The sequence below is a fragment of the Pichia kudriavzevii genome, chromosome 1 (genome assembly GCF_003054445.1).
Source record: "Pichia kudriavzevii chromosome 1, complete sequence".
NCBI classification, from domain to species: Eukaryota; Fungi; Ascomycota; class Pichiomycetes; order Pichiales; family Pichiaceae; genus Pichia; species Pichia kudriavzevii.
Genome location: NC_042506.1, coordinates 1,909,669 through 1,926,647, shown reverse-complemented (window position 1 = coordinate 1,926,647; position 16,979 = coordinate 1,909,669). Strand labels below are relative to the sequence as shown.

At 39.8% G+C, this 16,979-nt stretch overlaps 8 protein-coding genes and 2 non-coding genes across 10 annotated transcripts; 5 read left to right on the top strand and 5 right to left on the bottom strand.

Moving 5' to 3' along the window:
• Positions 1-324: 324 nt before the first annotated feature.
• Positions 325-1,101, top strand: C5L36_0A08710 (uncharacterized protein; the record flags this gene model as incomplete). Its single annotated transcript, XM_029463893.1, has 1 exon — positions 325-1,101. One exon carries the CDS (start codon positions 325-327, stop codon positions 1,099-1,101), a length of 777 nt encoding a protein of 258 aa, XP_029319753.1.
• Positions 1,102-1,722: 621 nt separating this feature from the next.
• Positions 1,723-2,367, bottom strand: C5L36_0A08700 (uncharacterized protein; the record flags this gene model as incomplete). Its single annotated transcript, XM_029463892.1, has 1 exon — positions 1,723-2,367. The coding sequence occupies one exon, from the start codon at positions 2,365-2,367 to the stop codon at positions 1,723-1,725; it is 645 nt and encodes a 214-aa protein (XP_029319752.1).
• An 827-nt stretch (positions 2,368-3,194) lies between these two features.
• On the bottom strand, positions 3,195-3,950 carry C5L36_0A08695 (uncharacterized protein; the record flags this gene model as incomplete). Its single annotated transcript, XM_029463891.1, has 1 exon — positions 3,195-3,950. One exon carries the CDS (start codon positions 3,948-3,950, stop codon positions 3,195-3,197), a length of 756 nt encoding a protein of 251 aa, XP_029319751.1.
• A 1,768-nt stretch (positions 3,951-5,718) lies between these two features.
• C5L36_0A08690 (uncharacterized protein) lies at positions 5,719-8,319 on the top strand (the record flags this gene model as incomplete). The annotated part of the gene is made up of 1 exon (XM_029463890.1): positions 5,719-8,319. One exon carries the CDS (start codon positions 5,719-5,721, stop codon positions 8,317-8,319), a length of 2,601 nt encoding a protein of 866 aa, XP_029319750.1.
• A 91-nt stretch (positions 8,320-8,410) lies between these two features.
• C5L36_0Atrna2A lies at positions 8,411-8,483 on the bottom strand. Its single transcript has one exon. It is a non-coding gene; the product is annotated as a tRNA-Ala (tRNA).
• A 13-nt stretch (positions 8,484-8,496) lies between these two features.
• On the bottom strand, positions 8,497-8,570 carry C5L36_0Atrna1I. The gene has a single exon. It is a non-coding gene; the product is annotated as a tRNA-Ile (tRNA).
• A 2,058-nt stretch (positions 8,571-10,628) lies between these two features.
• On the top strand, positions 10,629-12,491 carry C5L36_0A08680 (uncharacterized protein; the record flags this gene model as incomplete). Its single annotated transcript, XM_029463889.1, has 1 exon — positions 10,629-12,491. The coding sequence occupies one exon, from the start codon at positions 10,629-10,631 to the stop codon at positions 12,489-12,491; it is 1,863 nt and encodes a 620-aa protein (XP_029319749.1).
• An 816-nt stretch (positions 12,492-13,307) lies between these two features.
• On the top strand, positions 13,308-14,806 carry C5L36_0A08670 (uncharacterized protein; the record flags this gene model as incomplete). The annotated part of the gene is made up of 2 exons (XM_029463888.1): positions 13,308-13,335; positions 13,473-14,806. The coding sequence occupies 2 exons, from the start codon at positions 13,308-13,310 to the stop codon at positions 14,804-14,806; spliced, it is 1,362 nt and encodes a 453-aa protein (XP_029319748.1).
• A 126-nt stretch (positions 14,807-14,932) lies between these two features.
• On the bottom strand, positions 14,933-16,126 carry C5L36_0A08660 (uncharacterized protein; the record flags this gene model as incomplete). The annotated part of the gene is made up of 1 exon (XM_029463887.1): positions 14,933-16,126. The coding sequence occupies one exon, from the start codon at positions 16,124-16,126 to the stop codon at positions 14,933-14,935; it is 1,194 nt and encodes a 397-aa protein (XP_029319747.1).
• Positions 16,127-16,373: 247 nt separating this feature from the next.
• C5L36_0A08655 (uncharacterized protein) lies at positions 16,374-16,881 on the top strand (the record flags this gene model as incomplete). The annotated part of the gene is made up of 2 exons (XM_029463886.1): positions 16,374-16,440; positions 16,538-16,881. 2 exons carry the CDS (start codon positions 16,374-16,376, stop codon positions 16,879-16,881), a joined length of 411 nt encoding a protein of 136 aa, XP_029319746.1.
• Between the last annotated feature and the right edge of the window lie 98 nt (positions 16,882-16,979).

Sequence of the window (16,979 nt, the reverse complement as noted above, 5' to 3'; positions counted from 1 at the left end):
GGTGTATCAATTGGTATATGCAAAGCACTGATTTACAAGACAAGAGGAAAAGCAGGCATTTCAAACATGAAAACAGATTACAGGGTTGGTGGAAAAAAAAAAAAAAAAGATGAAAAAATTTTTTTTCTTTCCCTCTTCCTGGAGTGTATCAAATTCTCAGTTTCTAATGTAATTTGAATTGACACTTTCTGTCAGCGCGACATTTCACTATTGTTGTAAAACGATAAAGTGGAAAACAGATACCATAAAAGAGGGTTACAGATTGACATTTGCGGAAATCGGTTTGGGGTGCAAGACATTGAAAATATAGATGCAATTACCGACATGAGTGTCAACATGAGTGCTAGTTTGTCTGGTGGGTTTGCGACGTCCTCGCCGAGAAAGAGGGGGCAACGGAAACGGTCTGGTGGTTATGTGGATTGCAGCAACAGACACAATGACATCAAAGAAGTCAATAAAAAAGGGATTTATGGCACCGATGAGGAGGAGATGTACAGTTCTGGCATTTTATCTCCCATACGGATAGAGGAGGACATGGAGGAGGATGTGAAGGTGACAAGCATGGAGAGAAGTGGGATGGATGGTGCGCCTCGATTGAGTTGTAGGGATGACGATCAGGAGGATGGTGGTAGTGATATGGGGGATTTCCATGGAGAGAATGCGTCATCCGATGCAGACGTGACAATACAACGAGTCAGGGAGTTTATTGAAAATAAACGGAGGGTGCTGGTGGAGGCCAAACGAAAGAGACGGGAGGGTGCATCTGTAACAAACAACATACCACAGAGAGAGAAAGAGCGTGGAGGGACAAGTCCCCCTGGGAACAGCAAGACGGTCAAGTTAGACAAACACCAGAGAAAACTACGTCAGCTAGTGCACAAGATCCACAAGCAACCATTTGACATTAATTGGAGTACCGAGGAATGGAACTTATTTCGGCTGTATCTGAAAGAATGGAAGCTCAGTGGCGACGATAAAATGCTAGACAAGTTTGTAGTTGAAGATCTATTCAACTGTACCGTTGACGAGCTGCATGTGCGGCTCAAGAGCCTGAAGAGGTTTATTGGGAAGAGGTCATCAAACAGGAAACTTGTTGGATGATGACCTCATTGTTGATGTTGATATTGGATGTATACTAGTGTGTATATTTGTGATGTAGAATTAGTTTGTGTCAAATGTAATGTAAAACACCTCTATGCGGAACTAGTAAGCGAGATGGATGGGTTCGGATTAATTGTTGGCCAAGCATATGTTTCAAGAGAGAAACAGGGGGACAAACAAGAAAATGGTTTTCAAAATACCTATAAATCGCTTAAACATCAAAAGACAAGGATTGGCCCTCAAGGAAAAGATAATGCTGTGGGAGAAAGTTTATATAAATCAAAAAGTTGTAAATCTTTCAAACAAAAAATAAAGGTTGTAGTTTAGTAACAGTTGCAAGAGTGAGCATAGTGAACATTGTTGAGGAAATAGAAAAAAAAGAAGCAGGCTTGACACAGCCTGACATCACCGTATTATTCGGGAGGAAAACATATAACTATCCTGGCTGACAAGTCAAGTATGTGAGGTTTTGCAAACAAAGATCCATTGTAATCTGGTGATTATGAGTAAGAGAAATATAAGGAGACAATGGTTGGATAAGAGAGAAAAGGGGGAGGGTTAGGGTTGATGGGGTAGGAGAAGATACTATTAGATGTTCATACTTCATGCAAGGTGATGGACTCATATTCCGGGGACAATCTGTTGATCAGTCAAGTAGGGAATATTAACTCTAAGACGATGACTGAATGGGAGTTTTGGTATGACAACCACAAGGCACGCCACCAGGTTGACCACAAATAGGGTCAAGTCGTAATTGGAGTAGTGAGTTGATATTAAGAACAATGCTATTGGCACGCCAAGTAAGAACTTTTTAACAGGTGTGAATTGGGCCCCGTTATCTATTTGTTCCCACATGTTAAGGTTATCATAAGCGCCATTATTGAAATCAAAGGGGGTGCCTTTGATTTGGTGGAACATGATGTAAGAGCCAATGACATAGGTGACGTTAGTTAGGGTCCAGCTGATTTCGTTTGTGTAAATTGGTATCAAGTCGTAGAAGAACTTTAGCAACATTATAATGACAATATGGATCAACCAAGCACCTTTAAAATGGACCCAGTTTGCGTTCATGTTATCCTGGATATCCTGGTCTTGCTTGGTCTCAAAGCTTTCGGGCTCCACCTTAGAGATCAACGACGAGGACCGTCTACGTCTGTGGCCCTTATCTTGAGGATGGGAATTTGTTGGAGAGAGCGTCAGTCTTTCAGGACTGCTCACTGGCTGCGGGAAAGGTTCGGCCTTGATTTTCGGAGAGGTACCGTTCATGGTTCTCTTGTGCTTGAATGTCTATAGAAGATTGGAGGAGAGTAGGGAACAGGGGGGAGGCGGGGCAGTGCCTAGTGAAACGGATGAATGTCTAGCCTCTCAATAGTGGTTGTGTCTGGAATTGATAAACGAGGTGGCAAAGATTCCTCTTTTTATTTTTAGATATGCTAGTGGCAAACAGAGTCGCTGCGTTTGGGTGAATAGCAATTGGTGTTTGGCTGTATACACTAGGGTGTATGTGTTATAGGAGCTGTTTGCCGTTACTGGTCCTTGAGCGTGTGTCCTTGAAGAAGTGGTTCCCTTAAGAAACAGAGAGAGCACAGTGTGATAGTTTGGAACGAGCACAAGTGCAAATTTTAAGAATGAGAATCAGAAATATAAAATTGAGGAAAAACCGCCAGAGCGGGACGCTGGACGCGTCACGTATCCGTCGAAGGTTTAGAGATTTTTTACGATTCCCTTGGATATTTGGTGATTTACCTTGTTTTCCAAGACGAAGTGGAGTGGAGTGGAGTAGATAAGACTCAAGGAGAAGATAATGATGGAGTTTATCTGTTAAGGAAGTGGATGTTTTATAGTGAAGTGTTTATATATTTGGGTTAGAATAAATAGATGTTATATTATAACGATGTATAGAATGAGTAGAATGGAAAAGTCAATTGCAGCAAGAAGAGATATACTTGTAGTTGGTGTCCATTTTCCCGGTTGCCTGTTCCTTCATTGATGAAGGAGGTGGGGATGGGAAAGGAGTCAAGGTAGCGTAGCATAGAGTGGGTTACGTTACGTTACGTTATGTTGTGTTGGGGGGAAGGGGTAGTGTCAAGAGGCTAGTTTCCCATGCTGGATTGTTTCACCTTAAGTTTTGCCATCTTGTCGTATTCTCCAGAGAGAATTCTCTCCACAATGACGTCGTCGTCCTTGCTGAAGGCCGCCAAGTCGAACTTGTAACTGGTTGGGTCGTCACCATGTTTCTTGAAACTGTCCAATACAGCAGTGTCGTTTTCCTCCTCTGCCCTTGTCTTGACTCTGTAAAGGAGCTCTCTCTTTGCCCACTCGGTGACGTCCATGTCGTCTCTAAAGAAAATGGCAACAACTAAGAAGGCAAAGGCAGGCACAAAGAGAACATGTGCAATGTTCTCCCAACCTTCCTTCTCCTCGCCATCTCTGACAATCTTCCACTTGATTTCGCCAGTGGCAGTGTCCTCATATGGAATCTTGTCAATGATGAGACCGGAGGACGCCTTCAGCTTGTATAGATCCTCGTCGTTCTCGAGATAGAGGTCCTCGTACTTCTTTGGGAAAGTGAAGAGCTGTTCCATGAGTGACAAACGTCTCTCCTTAGAGTATGTGTTGAGATACGCAATCGTCTTAAGTTCCGTCTCCGAGGGAGTCCGTTTGGTACCATCCTCGTTCTGGAAGAGATGTTCCAAAGATGGAAGCTTGTCCAAGAGCTCACGACACTTGATTTCAGCATCAATGTCGACCTTGGCAATGCGGGACGAGTGGAACGCCCTTGGAGGGGTAACTGCCCCAACTCTCATGCTCCTCTGAGCTGCTGCTCTCAATACGGTTCTTGCCAGCATGTCTCTATGTGATGGCCACTGGGTGTGTATACTGGATAGTGTGTGTTTCTCGTAACCATCGTTCAACACCACATGTTCCTCTTCCCCTTCCTCTTCTTCTTCTTACTCCCATTTGGGTGCAACGCTCACAATTACCGTCTGTAGCGACAAAAACGCCCTCCCCATTCGCCAGGACAAGCTTGAAAAAAATGACCTGTGCGGTGCACGGGTGTGTCTCTTGGATTGAGATGATTCAGGAGACGATTCAGGAGACGATGCATGGATACTTAGACAGCACAGAGAGGTTCCGGCTTAGTTGCAGACGGCAAGTATACCGGAGAATGAGTGGGAAGACATGCCGTGGTGTGGAGGACACAGGGTGGTGCAGCAGCACCACTACATTTTGTCGTTGTGTAAATTGGCATTTGTGTATATTGGCATTTGTATGCATTGGCATTTGTATGCACTACCATGAATACATCTCTTGTCTGTTGTAGGCCAAAGAGCATGGAGTAGATACCACCACGCAGAGAGACCCGTGCAAACCACCAGGCGCCGGGTCTTCGATTACAGCCAGGGCGTCCACTGTGCACTTGAAACAAACGTGCTTGTATATGAAGGCCAAGCACCGTAGGGCACCAACTGTGTGTCTTCTTCCTTCGTAACGGCACTCTCTGTTGACCCAAGAAGAGCACCACCTCTGGCTGTGGCTTATGGAGAGACACCTCTTGGACGGTTCTTATATCCTCGTTGTTCGGCAATGGGAACGTCGGTAATCAGGATGGACACTCTCCAATACCGCAGCAACTCTACTGACCCACATTGCCTTTACTGGACAAGTCCTTGAGAAACCATTGCACTTTGAAGGATTTGCCAAAGTACACAGATCACATACCATGGACTGCCGAGTTGCAGTTTAGACAACCCCGCTCTGCAACATTTCAGTGGACGTATAGCCATCGACCTAAACTGACAGGTTTCCCCAAACTCTCAAGAAACTCACGTCTATTGGGGGGGAGAAACTCGTGGTTATACTCTCGGTAGCATTTCAGGAGTAGCTTCTGACTCGGAAATTAATTCAAAGGTCAACTTGGCCATCTCTCCAAGAATCTCTCCTCGTGTTTGTTCTCCACAAGAGGGAGAGGCTCAGCATCGTCTAATTACTACTGTCAGATACTAGAAATTGCTCTAGGAGAATACCAGAGACAGATGGCAATAATGGAATGTGTCTCTTGATAAGGACTCCCTGTACCCAACCAAACACCGAATCGGAATCAAACTCAATCACAAATGGAGATTCAGAAGTCCATAAGAATACTCTCGCAATCCCAAAAACCAAGGCTTCATTCTTTACTAGGAATAGTACAACCATGAATCGTTGAACTTTTTCTCAAACAATAGAATCAGAACCGCCCCCTTCATAACACCACAGCTGCAATAAGTACCTGTACGTTGATGTCAAACAACAAGACATTGGGTGAACAACCGATGCAACACATTCCCCTGTTGTTAATACTATATGGAATTACGCATCCGTCTTAGAAAACAGACAAAACCTCAAGATTGTACTCTTCTTTCTACGACTGAAAAAAAAAAAGTTGGTGTTTCAAGGCCAACCCCATTCTGTAACTCTGCAATTGTCACCGTATATTTACGAAGGTCTACTTCTCGATGTTGTATAAGGTTTTCTTACATTGATCCACTGCTTCGGCTATACTGAGTTTCTCCTCTTGCAAATTTGCTTGGTCCCTTAAATCCATATACCAAAAGAAGTGATTTGCTTGTGTCCATGTCCTGTGTGGAAGTATCCCGTGTAACAGACTCTTGTCCTCCCATAGGATGGCTAACGTTGGTGAACGAGAACTTTGAGCAGCCCCTGGTTCTTGTGTTTTACCCTCTGGAGATATCAATCCGGAATTCCAATGGGGTAAGGATAACGACATTCCATTCATCCAACAGAATCGCCGCATTTGCTAAAATAAAGCCAGCTGGTCAGGAAAGTGATTGGCTTTTGGTTCTGACGGAATTGAACGATTTTTACATTCTAGGTCTAAGGACAAGCATCGAGTCTGAATTTGTAGATGTCGTTGTCATCAAACAGTTTATGTTCACAGACGTTATGCTGGGTAACCGCCCGAAGTTGGATTTGGACAATGAACGGAAAATAGTTGTATCCCAGAGATGTTTTGTTAAGGTGGATCCAAGCGGTCGGTTCATTATCATCCATTCCACCCTTGGCTTTCTCATTGTTCTCGAATTGAAACCATCAAAGAGGAATTTGTTCTCAAGTGCCATATCAAACAAACAGGACAAGCAAACAATTACAAATAAAAGGCTCCTTGAGCTAGATAGATATAAGGTTGTTACAGATCCAGTTGTTTTTTGGATCGGCAACGAAAAGCTAGTTGATCTACAAATAACACAACACATAAACGATTCTCTTTGGTTTGTCTCCACATTGACTCAATCACTCCAAATGGATTACACTAAAAGAGACTTTCTGTTGACTAAAGTGAAGAAACTTTGCCTAGAGAAATCGTCGTCACAGACTGTGGATGTCAAACCAAATCTAGTTGTTTCCAACTCGTATTTCCATATTTATGTCTTCAACGATGCCCATGTAATTTATCCTAATCCTGGGTTTGAAATTAAATGCCATTTGAGCAATGAAAATGCCACAATCATTGAAAACCGCATCATCTTGAATTTGAACCCGAATGAGGGTTTAGGAGAAGTCTTTCAGCATATAATCCTAATTGATGATCACTCATATCTTATCTTTACTGTCGACGGTCAATTTTATTATCTCCATGTTGATTATGAAATACAGTGTCCTGATCAGGAACATGCTGGTGTTAATAAAAGAACCCGAAGTAGCTTTGAAGAAGATCGTGTCAATATGGCTCAGGAGGTGATTATAAAAGAGTGGAAACTTCGGAAATTAAACAACGTTGATTTCATGTTTCATTTCCATATAGACAAAATTGATAATCAATACACTACTATAAATAAGCACTCCAGGCAAGTTACATTTAAACTGGATAATTTCGATATAATTGATGTCAATGTTGCTGAATCTACAATTTCCCTGCCCATATCGAGCATATCGTTTGATTGTGATGAACTATGCTATACATGTGGAGATTCGGGTTTATCACTAATCAAATCTTCAAACCATGAAATAATGAAGCAAAACGAAAGAATTAAGTACCATGTGACTTTGGGAGAATTCATGATCACCCTCAATGAAGTATACCAACCGGAACATTCTCAAAGAATCGATGTCTACTCAAAAAATAAATCATTATTGTCCTCTTACGAAATTGAGAGAGATGCAAGTGTTTTAGAAATCTTCCCTTTTCATGATATCAAGCCGTATTTACCAGGAGAAAATGATTTTCTACCTTCCGAGGTTCAATCTGTAGAAAAGTTGCTTGAGAGTAGTTTTATTGTTTTAACTTCAACTTCAAATATTGATGAGTACGATACAGAAGAAGAGTACTACATGAGAAATAGAACGGAATTCTTACTGTTCACAATCCAGTCACAAAAGCACCTGGAGTTGAAGACACTATCAGTATTAAAATCAAAGATCCATTCAATAACAAAGTTGGATGAAAGGAGCTTTTTATGCTGGAATGCGCAAAAATGTTTCACCATGGGACTCGAGCTATATCGTGATCCTGTGGAGACTTCGAATCACTTACAAATCAAATTCATTAAAATAGATGAACAAATGATGACGGGTGATTTGGACACAATTTCGATATCGAAGAGATTAAACTCATCTTTCGTACTATTAGTTGACCCCTACAAGGGAATTTACGTTTCAAGAATTAACCAAAGTAACAAAGTTAGTAAAAGACCGCGATTAATGTTCAATTGGAACCTCATCAGCACCTTGGATGTATTCTCAGAAAATACCATAATAGTAGGTGATATTTTAGGTAATGTCATAATATTCAGTGTTGACTATAAGCTAGGTAAAGTACCAGCTGTGCAGGTCTTTTCCAGGTTTAATCTCAATTCTGGTGGAATCGGTGTCATCAAATGTCGAGAACAAAAGATGACAAATTCTGAGACAATCGAATTTGCCTTTGTGGGTACTTCAGATGGTGCTATATTCCAGTTGAATATTCATAGAGATTGGAGAAAGTCTGCCAAGTCTTTGAATTCATTTATGAAAGCGGAAGTTGAGAAGTGGCAGAACAATTTTGAAATGGTAGCTGATTCTAATGATGTTCTACTGAGAAGTATTAACTTGGTTGATCGTCCATTGCTAGATGATTATTTCAGAGTCACCACTACAACTAAATCGCTGTTTTTAAGAACGTTGCCTATTTCAATATTTGATATTGCAGTAGAGAAAGAAAACATTGTAATTATGTAATGTGAATCTTTAAGAGTTGTCACTGAGTCACTGAATAACAGCTAAACTTAATTCTTCAATACAAAAATTAGAACAGCTTCAAGAAAAATAATGGACGAGACCGGAGTCGAACCGATGACCTTTCGCTTGCAAGGCGAACGCGCTACCAACTACGCCACACGCCCAGTAAAATAAGAATGGTCCCTAGCAGGATCGAACTGCTGATCTTGGCGTTATTAGCACCACGCCTTAACCAACTGGGCCAAGGGACCTTTTCTTAAAGAGGAAGTTTTACGGTTTCAAACCACTAACACAAAAAATATGTCTTAGTTTGTATTTATTCTCTTATTTTTTTTTGTATTAGTAAATTAATGAGAAATGAAAATGAACAATGTGAATAATTGTCTGGAAAATAATCTTTTCACGTAATGATAAAAAATTCAAAGTTTCAAGAGAAACGAATATATCAAAATGTGGAAATAAAAATTGTTCAACTTGACAGATTAAAACTGAATTCAATGCTTAAAGCATTAACTGCGGAACAAATTATAAAAGCGTCCCAGTTGATTTCACTCTATTCATTTATAGTAAGACAAACCATCGGGATTAAAAGTTACTACTCTCCAATTTCTATTTAGCTATTTGTTCACTTTTCTTTTCTTTAAAATATAAGCTTATCATAGTAATGTCAGTTTAATGCGTACCTGATATTTCGATAGTAAACTTTATTGCCTTAATTTATCTTTTAGTGTTGTGTTTTTTGCTTATTTAGGGATATTTCAAAATGCAGCATTTAATGTGAATATCCGAAGTAGTGGTTATATACATCAAATGTTCTCTACAGCAAATACAGAGTATTTTTGGACACCATTTCTAAACTACAAAAATGTACTTCTCGAACAAGATTTGATTAACTTTTCTAGTGTTTGGTGTAACACATTCTGATGTTTTGCTTTTTTGGTACATCCCAGTTTATTACTGTATTCGGTGCAAAATTTGAAAAAGGTAGCAGAGAGCTACTCTTGCCTACTAAGTAAAGGAATGTTTTGGTTATACTATAATGAATGCTCTTACGCTTATATAAAAAGCTTTCTTATTAAGTAAAATACTTGAAAATATAGTCAACATCTGTAGAAGAAAATTCAAAAGGGTTGCAAAGATGTTTAAAATCCCAGAATATAAAAAAAACAACACCCTGATCTACGTTCATTCGATTCTACTTGACATGTTGGCTATCTATTAACACCAAATAGTCACCTTAGTTGGCTGTATGAAGTTCCATATAATATAGTTACCTTTCAAACCATTAACCAATAACTCAATTGACTACAAATTGAAATCTAATAAATAGAACAACCAATGGATATTGTTGGCCTTTTCTTGGACAATCTAAGATACCAAAATCCCTTACCATATATTATCGGTTAGGTAAAGGTAATTATTAAGGAAAACCCTTGAAATTGTGTACTGATAATAACCCCCATTCAAGAACGATGTCACACCAACTTTCCCCGAGAGATGTATTTTTCAAAAATAGAGGTAGCTTCCTCTTCAGAATGCGATGAAGTTAATACTGGACCCTATTTCCAATTTATTGGTTCAGAAGAGCAGCTAGTATAATAGTTCTCGTGACCCACCAAGAAATACCTTCCAAAGTTACCCTCCTCTTAAAACTACGATCTAAATAGAAACAAGCCAGGAGAGAGAAAGAACTCTACCTTGTTTTGTACTTCAGCGATAGGAACAACTTATGGTTCACGGAACATTTTTATCTAAAGATATTAGTCTGTTTTTGTCTCCCAAAGAAAATCCCCACCATACTCAAGAACCCACAATCGGCACAAGACAGAGCCACATGTTGATTGAGTCTCCCATCGGCAAGACACACCTTCTTCGAGTCTCTACCGCAAAGAAACACCGGTGCACCGAACCGGTGTTGATAGGTGTGTACTACACACACTGGAATTTGTGACGCGTTTGCAGTGAGTGAAGAAACATTTTTCATAGTAAGGTCGAAACGTGCGAACGAGGACACCAATTTTGAGTTCATGCAGTGTTCACATCTTCTTGCCTTGTGGACATTCAAGCGTGAACTTGATTTCCTCCACGGGTGTTCCCAAGCTACATCGAGGTGAGACACAGCTACCATTTTTGCCACTAAATCATTCTACCAAAGCAGAACTATCTTGACGTTGTAGAATACCAAGGCTTCTAATAAATTGTGTTTTCTTTTGGGTAATTTGGATTTCTTTTCATTTCTTTTCTAACTGTTTACACGTGAATCACGGATAGACCCATATTTAATATTTATAGCAAAGGAAATTCTCAAGATGAACAACCACTTGACCACCAGGCAGTACGGTGTGACACCACCGGTTTCTACCGAGGGACCAACAAAGGAGGAAATTGCGTTGAATGATATGATGATTGAAGAACTTAGAAATCAAAATTCTTTTGAATCTGAGGCTGAAACAGAAAAAAGAAGAAAAGTTTTGATAACTTTACAACAGTTAACTCAGAAGTTTGTTTATACAGTTTCTAGAAGGAAAAATATGAGTGAAGGTATGGCCAAAGATGCCGGTGGGAAAATCTTTACATTTGGGTCCTACAGATTAGGAGTTTATGGTCCTGGTTCAGATATAGATACATTGATTGTCGTCCCCAAACATGTTACTAGAGAAGACTTTTTCACTGTTTTCGTTGAACTATTAAGGGAGAGACCAGAATTACAGAAGATTCAGCCAGTTCCTGATGCTTATGTTCCAATCATCAAGACAATTTTCGATGGCGTTGATATTGATTTAATTTGTGGCAGATTAGACATTCCTCAGATTCCTTTAGATTTAACTTTGGAAGACAACAATTTACTAAGAAATATCGACGAGAGAGACCTCAGAGCCTTGAATGGTACTAGAGTCACCGATCAAATTCTTCAATTGGTGCCCCAAAGAACCGTTTTCAGACACGCCTTGAGAACCATCAAATTGTGGGCTCAAAGGAGAGCAATCTATGCAAACATGTTTGGTTTCCCCGGTGGTGTTGCATGGGCAATGCTAGTTGCAAGGATCTGCCAACTTTACCCTAACGCCGTTGGTGCTGTAATTGTTTCAAGATTTTTCAATATTTATTTGCAGTGGAAATGGCCTCAACCTGTCTTACTAAAACCGATAGAAGATGGTCCTTTACAGGCAAAGGTATGGAATCCAAGAATTTATGGTCCAGATAGAGGTCATCGAATGCCGGTTATCACTCCTGCATATCCATCCATGTGTGCAACCCATAATATCACTGCGTCGACACAGTCCATCATTTTATCAGAGATGCAGCGGGCGCTGGTGATAATGAATGACATCCAAGTTGGTGAGAAAACATGGTCAGATTTATTTGCGAAACATGATTATTTTTATAGATATAAATATTATTTGACAATTGTTGCTTCTTCAACTGGTAAATATGAAGACCATATAAAATGGTGTGGTATGGTTGAATCCAAATTAAGGTTATTGGTCTTGAAGATTGAAAACGTTCCTGGAATTGTGATAGCACATCCTTATGTTAAGCCCATTTCAACATCTTATATTTGTAAAACAGAAGAACAAGTCAAGATAATGAACACTTTATATGGTACTCTAGATGGTGAGAAGTACGCCAAGGAAAATCTTGAGGAAATAACGATCAATGACGATACAGATACAGACAAGCTAGAGGCCGATGTTGCCAAGGAGGGCAATTATCTGATACATTTAATGAAACTCTACATTGGATTGGAATTGGATATTAAGGGAAAAGAAAAAAAGATGAACATCCAAGTTCCTTGTACGGAATTTGATCAAATATGCAAGAGTTGGATTAGTTATAAGGAAGACGTTTTTTCATTAGGCATCAAGTATGTTAAGTTGTGGGATCTACCCAACGATGTATACGGGGAGGGGGAGAAAAGGCCAGAAAAGTCAACCAAAAAAAGAAAGACCGACAAAAATAGTAAAACTAACAAGAAGCTCAAAATGGTGGAGAACGAAAGTGGGGCGGAGAGTAGCCAAGGAACCCCCATTCCCAATAGTGGATCTTCAAACTCTAACGATTTAAATAATGATGGCGAAACCGGGACAGCAGGGGCGGCAAGAGCAGCTGCAGCATCAACAGGAGCATCATCAGCTTCTGCAACGACTACAGCCACTACAGCTGCTGTGTGAGAATATGCCGGACAGCCCCTTATAGATTGCTTGGATATAATTCGTTTGTAGAGGTAACAGAATTGATCTACGGGGATTCAAGAGCTATAAATAAGTATCTTTTCCCAGGAATTAATTCCTGAGGCGATACAATAGCCACCAAATAGGTAGTTCTTCTAATGTTTCTCTGAGATGATATGTTGCAGAGACACAGCGGGCCCGATTACCATGTTTTAAATAATGTGTGTCTTTTACTTATTCGAAAGCTTTCAATAGTACTATTGCACTCATCAAGAATACATGGCCTACTATATATGCAAACAAGATATCCTAAGATGCGATGTAGGCCACCTATCTGGACTGTGCATAAAGAATGGTTGCGTCGTAATACCGGAAATGCTAGACCATGGCCTCAGTTGCTAACGTGTACCTAAAAGAGAATTATTTGTTTACCATGGCACATCTATTCACGTGGGATTATATGCTTGCGAGGGGTTTTTCTAACAAGTCACACCTATTCCGCCATTATGATTTGGAAAAACCAAGTATTGTTAAGGGTAGGGATGACAATGGATATATATATATATATATATATGTATACATATAGATATAAATAGAGAGAGAAATAAAGGAAAAAAAACATAATTCCTTCCCCAATCTCGTTGCTGTTGCACGCCTATTTTTGTCACACGGATTCAGCCGCTCACTCATTCAACTAAAATCAACAGTGCTGGATAATGAGAAACACAAGTTGGAATAACCAAGGACTGAGCATGTGGCTCTTTATTTTGTATTGAAGCTGCCAACCAACACAGTAGACACCACATCTGATAGAAGATGCATTCGATCAAGTCAAAGCTACTAGGTATGTGTCGGCACAAGACCTGAGGGTCAGGTAAAAAAAACAGAGCCCTTTTGAGGCCCCGGTTGGAGATCCGGGCCCCTCCCGGGATACAGAAGGAAAGATACTAACATGGGAGTCCCGTACTATATATGCCACAGGCAAGGGAGAGAAATTGAGTCGGGGCCCATCAAACACGTCAGGCGCCTCGAACACGTCTATATCTTCATCGGCATCAGCAGAGTATAGCGAGAATGTCGAGGACATTGACGAAGTTGATGATCAGGGACAATCCATTTTGATGGGAATTATATCTCAATTGAGACCGGGATGTGATTTATCTAGAATCACGTTGCCTACCTTCATTTTAGAAAGAAAGTCCATGTTAGAGAGAATCACCAATCAATTACAGCAGCCTGATATTCTCTTGGAGGCGTCTAAAACAAAGGATGACGTTCAAAGGTTTTTGTTAGTACTTAAATGGTACATGTCTTGCTGGCACATTGCTCCAAAGGCGGTCAAGAAACCATTGAACCCAATATTGGGCGAGTTTTTCACCTGTTACTGGGATTTACCTGATGGAACTCAAGCTTTCTATGTTGCAGAACAAACATCACATCATCCTCCTAAATCTTCGTATTTTTATGCGATTCCAGAGCATGGTATTAGAATTGATGGTTTAGTGGCACCCAAATCCAGGTTTTTAGGTAATTCGACTGCTGCAATGATGGAAGGATTGACTAAATTGACCTTTTTGGATATCATCGATGAAAAGACAGGCAAGCCTGAGGTTTACACCCTATCTCAGCCAAATATGTATGCAAGGGGAATTTTATTTGGGGGGCTAAAGTTTGAATTAGGTGATCATTTGAACATCAATGTTTCTTCAAGTGGGTTAACTGCCGATATTGAATTCAAGACTAAAGGTTTTATTTCTGGTACTTATAATGCGATCTCCGGATTTGTCGATTTGGATGGTAATCATCTTTATGAAATTGCTGGTAAATGGAATGAAGTTATGACTCTCAAAGATTTGAAAACTAAGAAAACGAGTACGTTTTTTGACTGTTCAAAGGCTACACCTCTACCTCCAAAAGTTAGGGATATCTCCGAACAGGCGGATTTCGAGAGTAGAAAACTGTGGGTTGAAGTTACAGATGCCTTAGCTGAAAGAGACCACAAGGTCGCTACTGATGCCAAATTTGAGATTGAAGAACAGCAAAGAGAAGCAGCAAAGAAGAGAGCCGAAGACGGCGTGGAATTCTATCCTAAGCTGTTCAGGCAATTATCTATTGAAGAGTCTGCCTTATTTGGCAACGAACATCTTGAGTTTGTTTTTTACAAGGATCACGCCTTGACCCATGATGCAGAAAACAGAAACCCTGAAAGAATGAAGGAACATATCTTTGAAGCAGTCCCATTCTTGCCTGGTCAAGCTTTTTCAAAACAATTCGAAATACCGGCATTTGAGAAATTGAAGAATAATGGAGAATAATGAAACTGGGTTTATTAATACAAACTCAAACACCGGTTTACAATAAGTTTATATATTTCGTTTATAGTTTTTTTATGTTTTGCCTCATCTAGTAAGAAACTGCTTTTTATTCAATGTTTGAAATATTCAACTGTGCTTTTTCCTATTTTTCTGACATTCACATAAGGCTCGCTTGATGTTTAGGGCTTTTTCATATTCTTCTTTTAGTAAAGCATCCGAAGAGATATTCACCGGTCCTTCTATCTTTCGGATGTCAACAACCCCATGTGCTTTCTCGAAGCTATAGACTCTGTTCTTCAAGTTAGTTTCCAACTCCAAACCCAATCCAAATTCATAATGTAGTTTCAGCATTGTTAAGAATCGGCCGTATGAGGTTGTATAGCAGTTTTTTATTTTCAGATAAATTCGAAGAACATCCAGGCTCGGCAAAGTTGTCTCCCTACCATCAATCATTTTCCGTTGTTCTCTATAGTACTCCATTTGCCTATATTTTGCATCAAGACAAACATCTAACACTACCATCCATAGGCTATAATCATCATATTCACCATTATGGAAATCTATGATTTGAATAATTAAATGTAGTTTCAGGCCGGAATCCTCACAAGTTGATAGTAAAAACCGTAACAAATTGCATGCATAATAGTTACGAGGGTGTACAAGGACAGAACGAAGGCATGTACTACATCCAAATTGACAGATCTCGAAGTTAGATACCCGGTCTAGCCAGCCCTGTAAATTTGGAATTCTGGTCAGTTTTTCGTAACTTTTACACTCAGGTGGTTCTACTATCCAGGAACTGGATAATATAAGAACATACAACTTTTTGAATAATTCCCATAAACACGAGGATTTATTCGTCCTTTCATAATTGCAGGTCAAAAGAGCTGCTACTATAACAAAGACCTCCATAACATCCTCCTTGTCTACTCTTAAACAATTCCAGAGTATCTTAAGGGCATGGGTATCTACTGGTGTCATGAAGAGTAGCACAATTGAGGCAACTTTCAAATCTTCTCTTACATGTGAAGTTTGATCTGTTCTATAAATATATTGGAATGATTCGTTAAACATCAATCTCGTTGCTGACTTGGATAAGAGTACTTCGTTTATTCCTGACAACTCATCTTGTAGGGTGACAATTCCTCTTCCTTCATGTGCCATTATAGCTCTAATTTCAGGTTGAACCATTGTTTCATCGGGTACAATTTGAATTTTTTTTATCACTCTTGATGTCTTGTCCGACAAATACTGCACAAACAGCCTTGATGTATCTAGTCCCAAGTGTTTCCCTGATACTCTTTCCTCATTGATATTCATAATTATTTCCCTCTGGTTTCGTCTTCTATATATGTTCTTGCCGTCGTAAAATGGGGGGAGGGGGAATAGATTTAACCCCTTAAGAGTGTGTACTTGTGGGGCTTGAAATTGATGTTGAACCGCGTTAGGATTGGTACAGTTTCTCCAAATGGGTTGAATTTGGTCAATGGATATAAGATAGTTGTCTAAGTCATTTATCACTTATCCTGAACATAGAGACGTGGCAGACTAATAAAGGCCGGAGTCAATGTCAGATATTAGGATTGCAGGAGCATCTGTTCCCTTCACCAAAGAGGGTGAAACTGTTGCCAAGTGTATGTGATTCGTTATGAATTTGGAAATCCATGATCTACTTTTTCTTTTCATCTTCAACTCCCATTTGTTTTATATACTAACGCCCTCTAAATACAGCTGTTGAAGGATACGTTCTGATTGTATTGAATCTACACCCGGAAACTACAGAAGACCATCTATATGACGTGTTCGAAGAATATGCAAGAGTGATGAATTTACATTTGAATCTAGATAAGCTGACGGGATATGCCAAGGGATACGCATTGGTCGAATTTAAGAGTATTGAAGATGCCTTTGAGGTTCTAGAGACACATAAACAGAAAAAAATCGAGGTATTGGGACGAACAATCGACATTGACTTTGCGTTTGTGGATAAGCGATTGAATAACTCGTATAGAGGTGGATCAAGAGGAATTGAAAGTAGTCAAGACAGGGACGCATCACCCACAAGGAGGAGATGAATAGTTGACAGAGTGTGACAGTGCCAGTTTTTTTTCTGGTGTTTATACATCTTTTTTTTTTCAAATTTACATAGTAACGACTTGTTTATATATATACG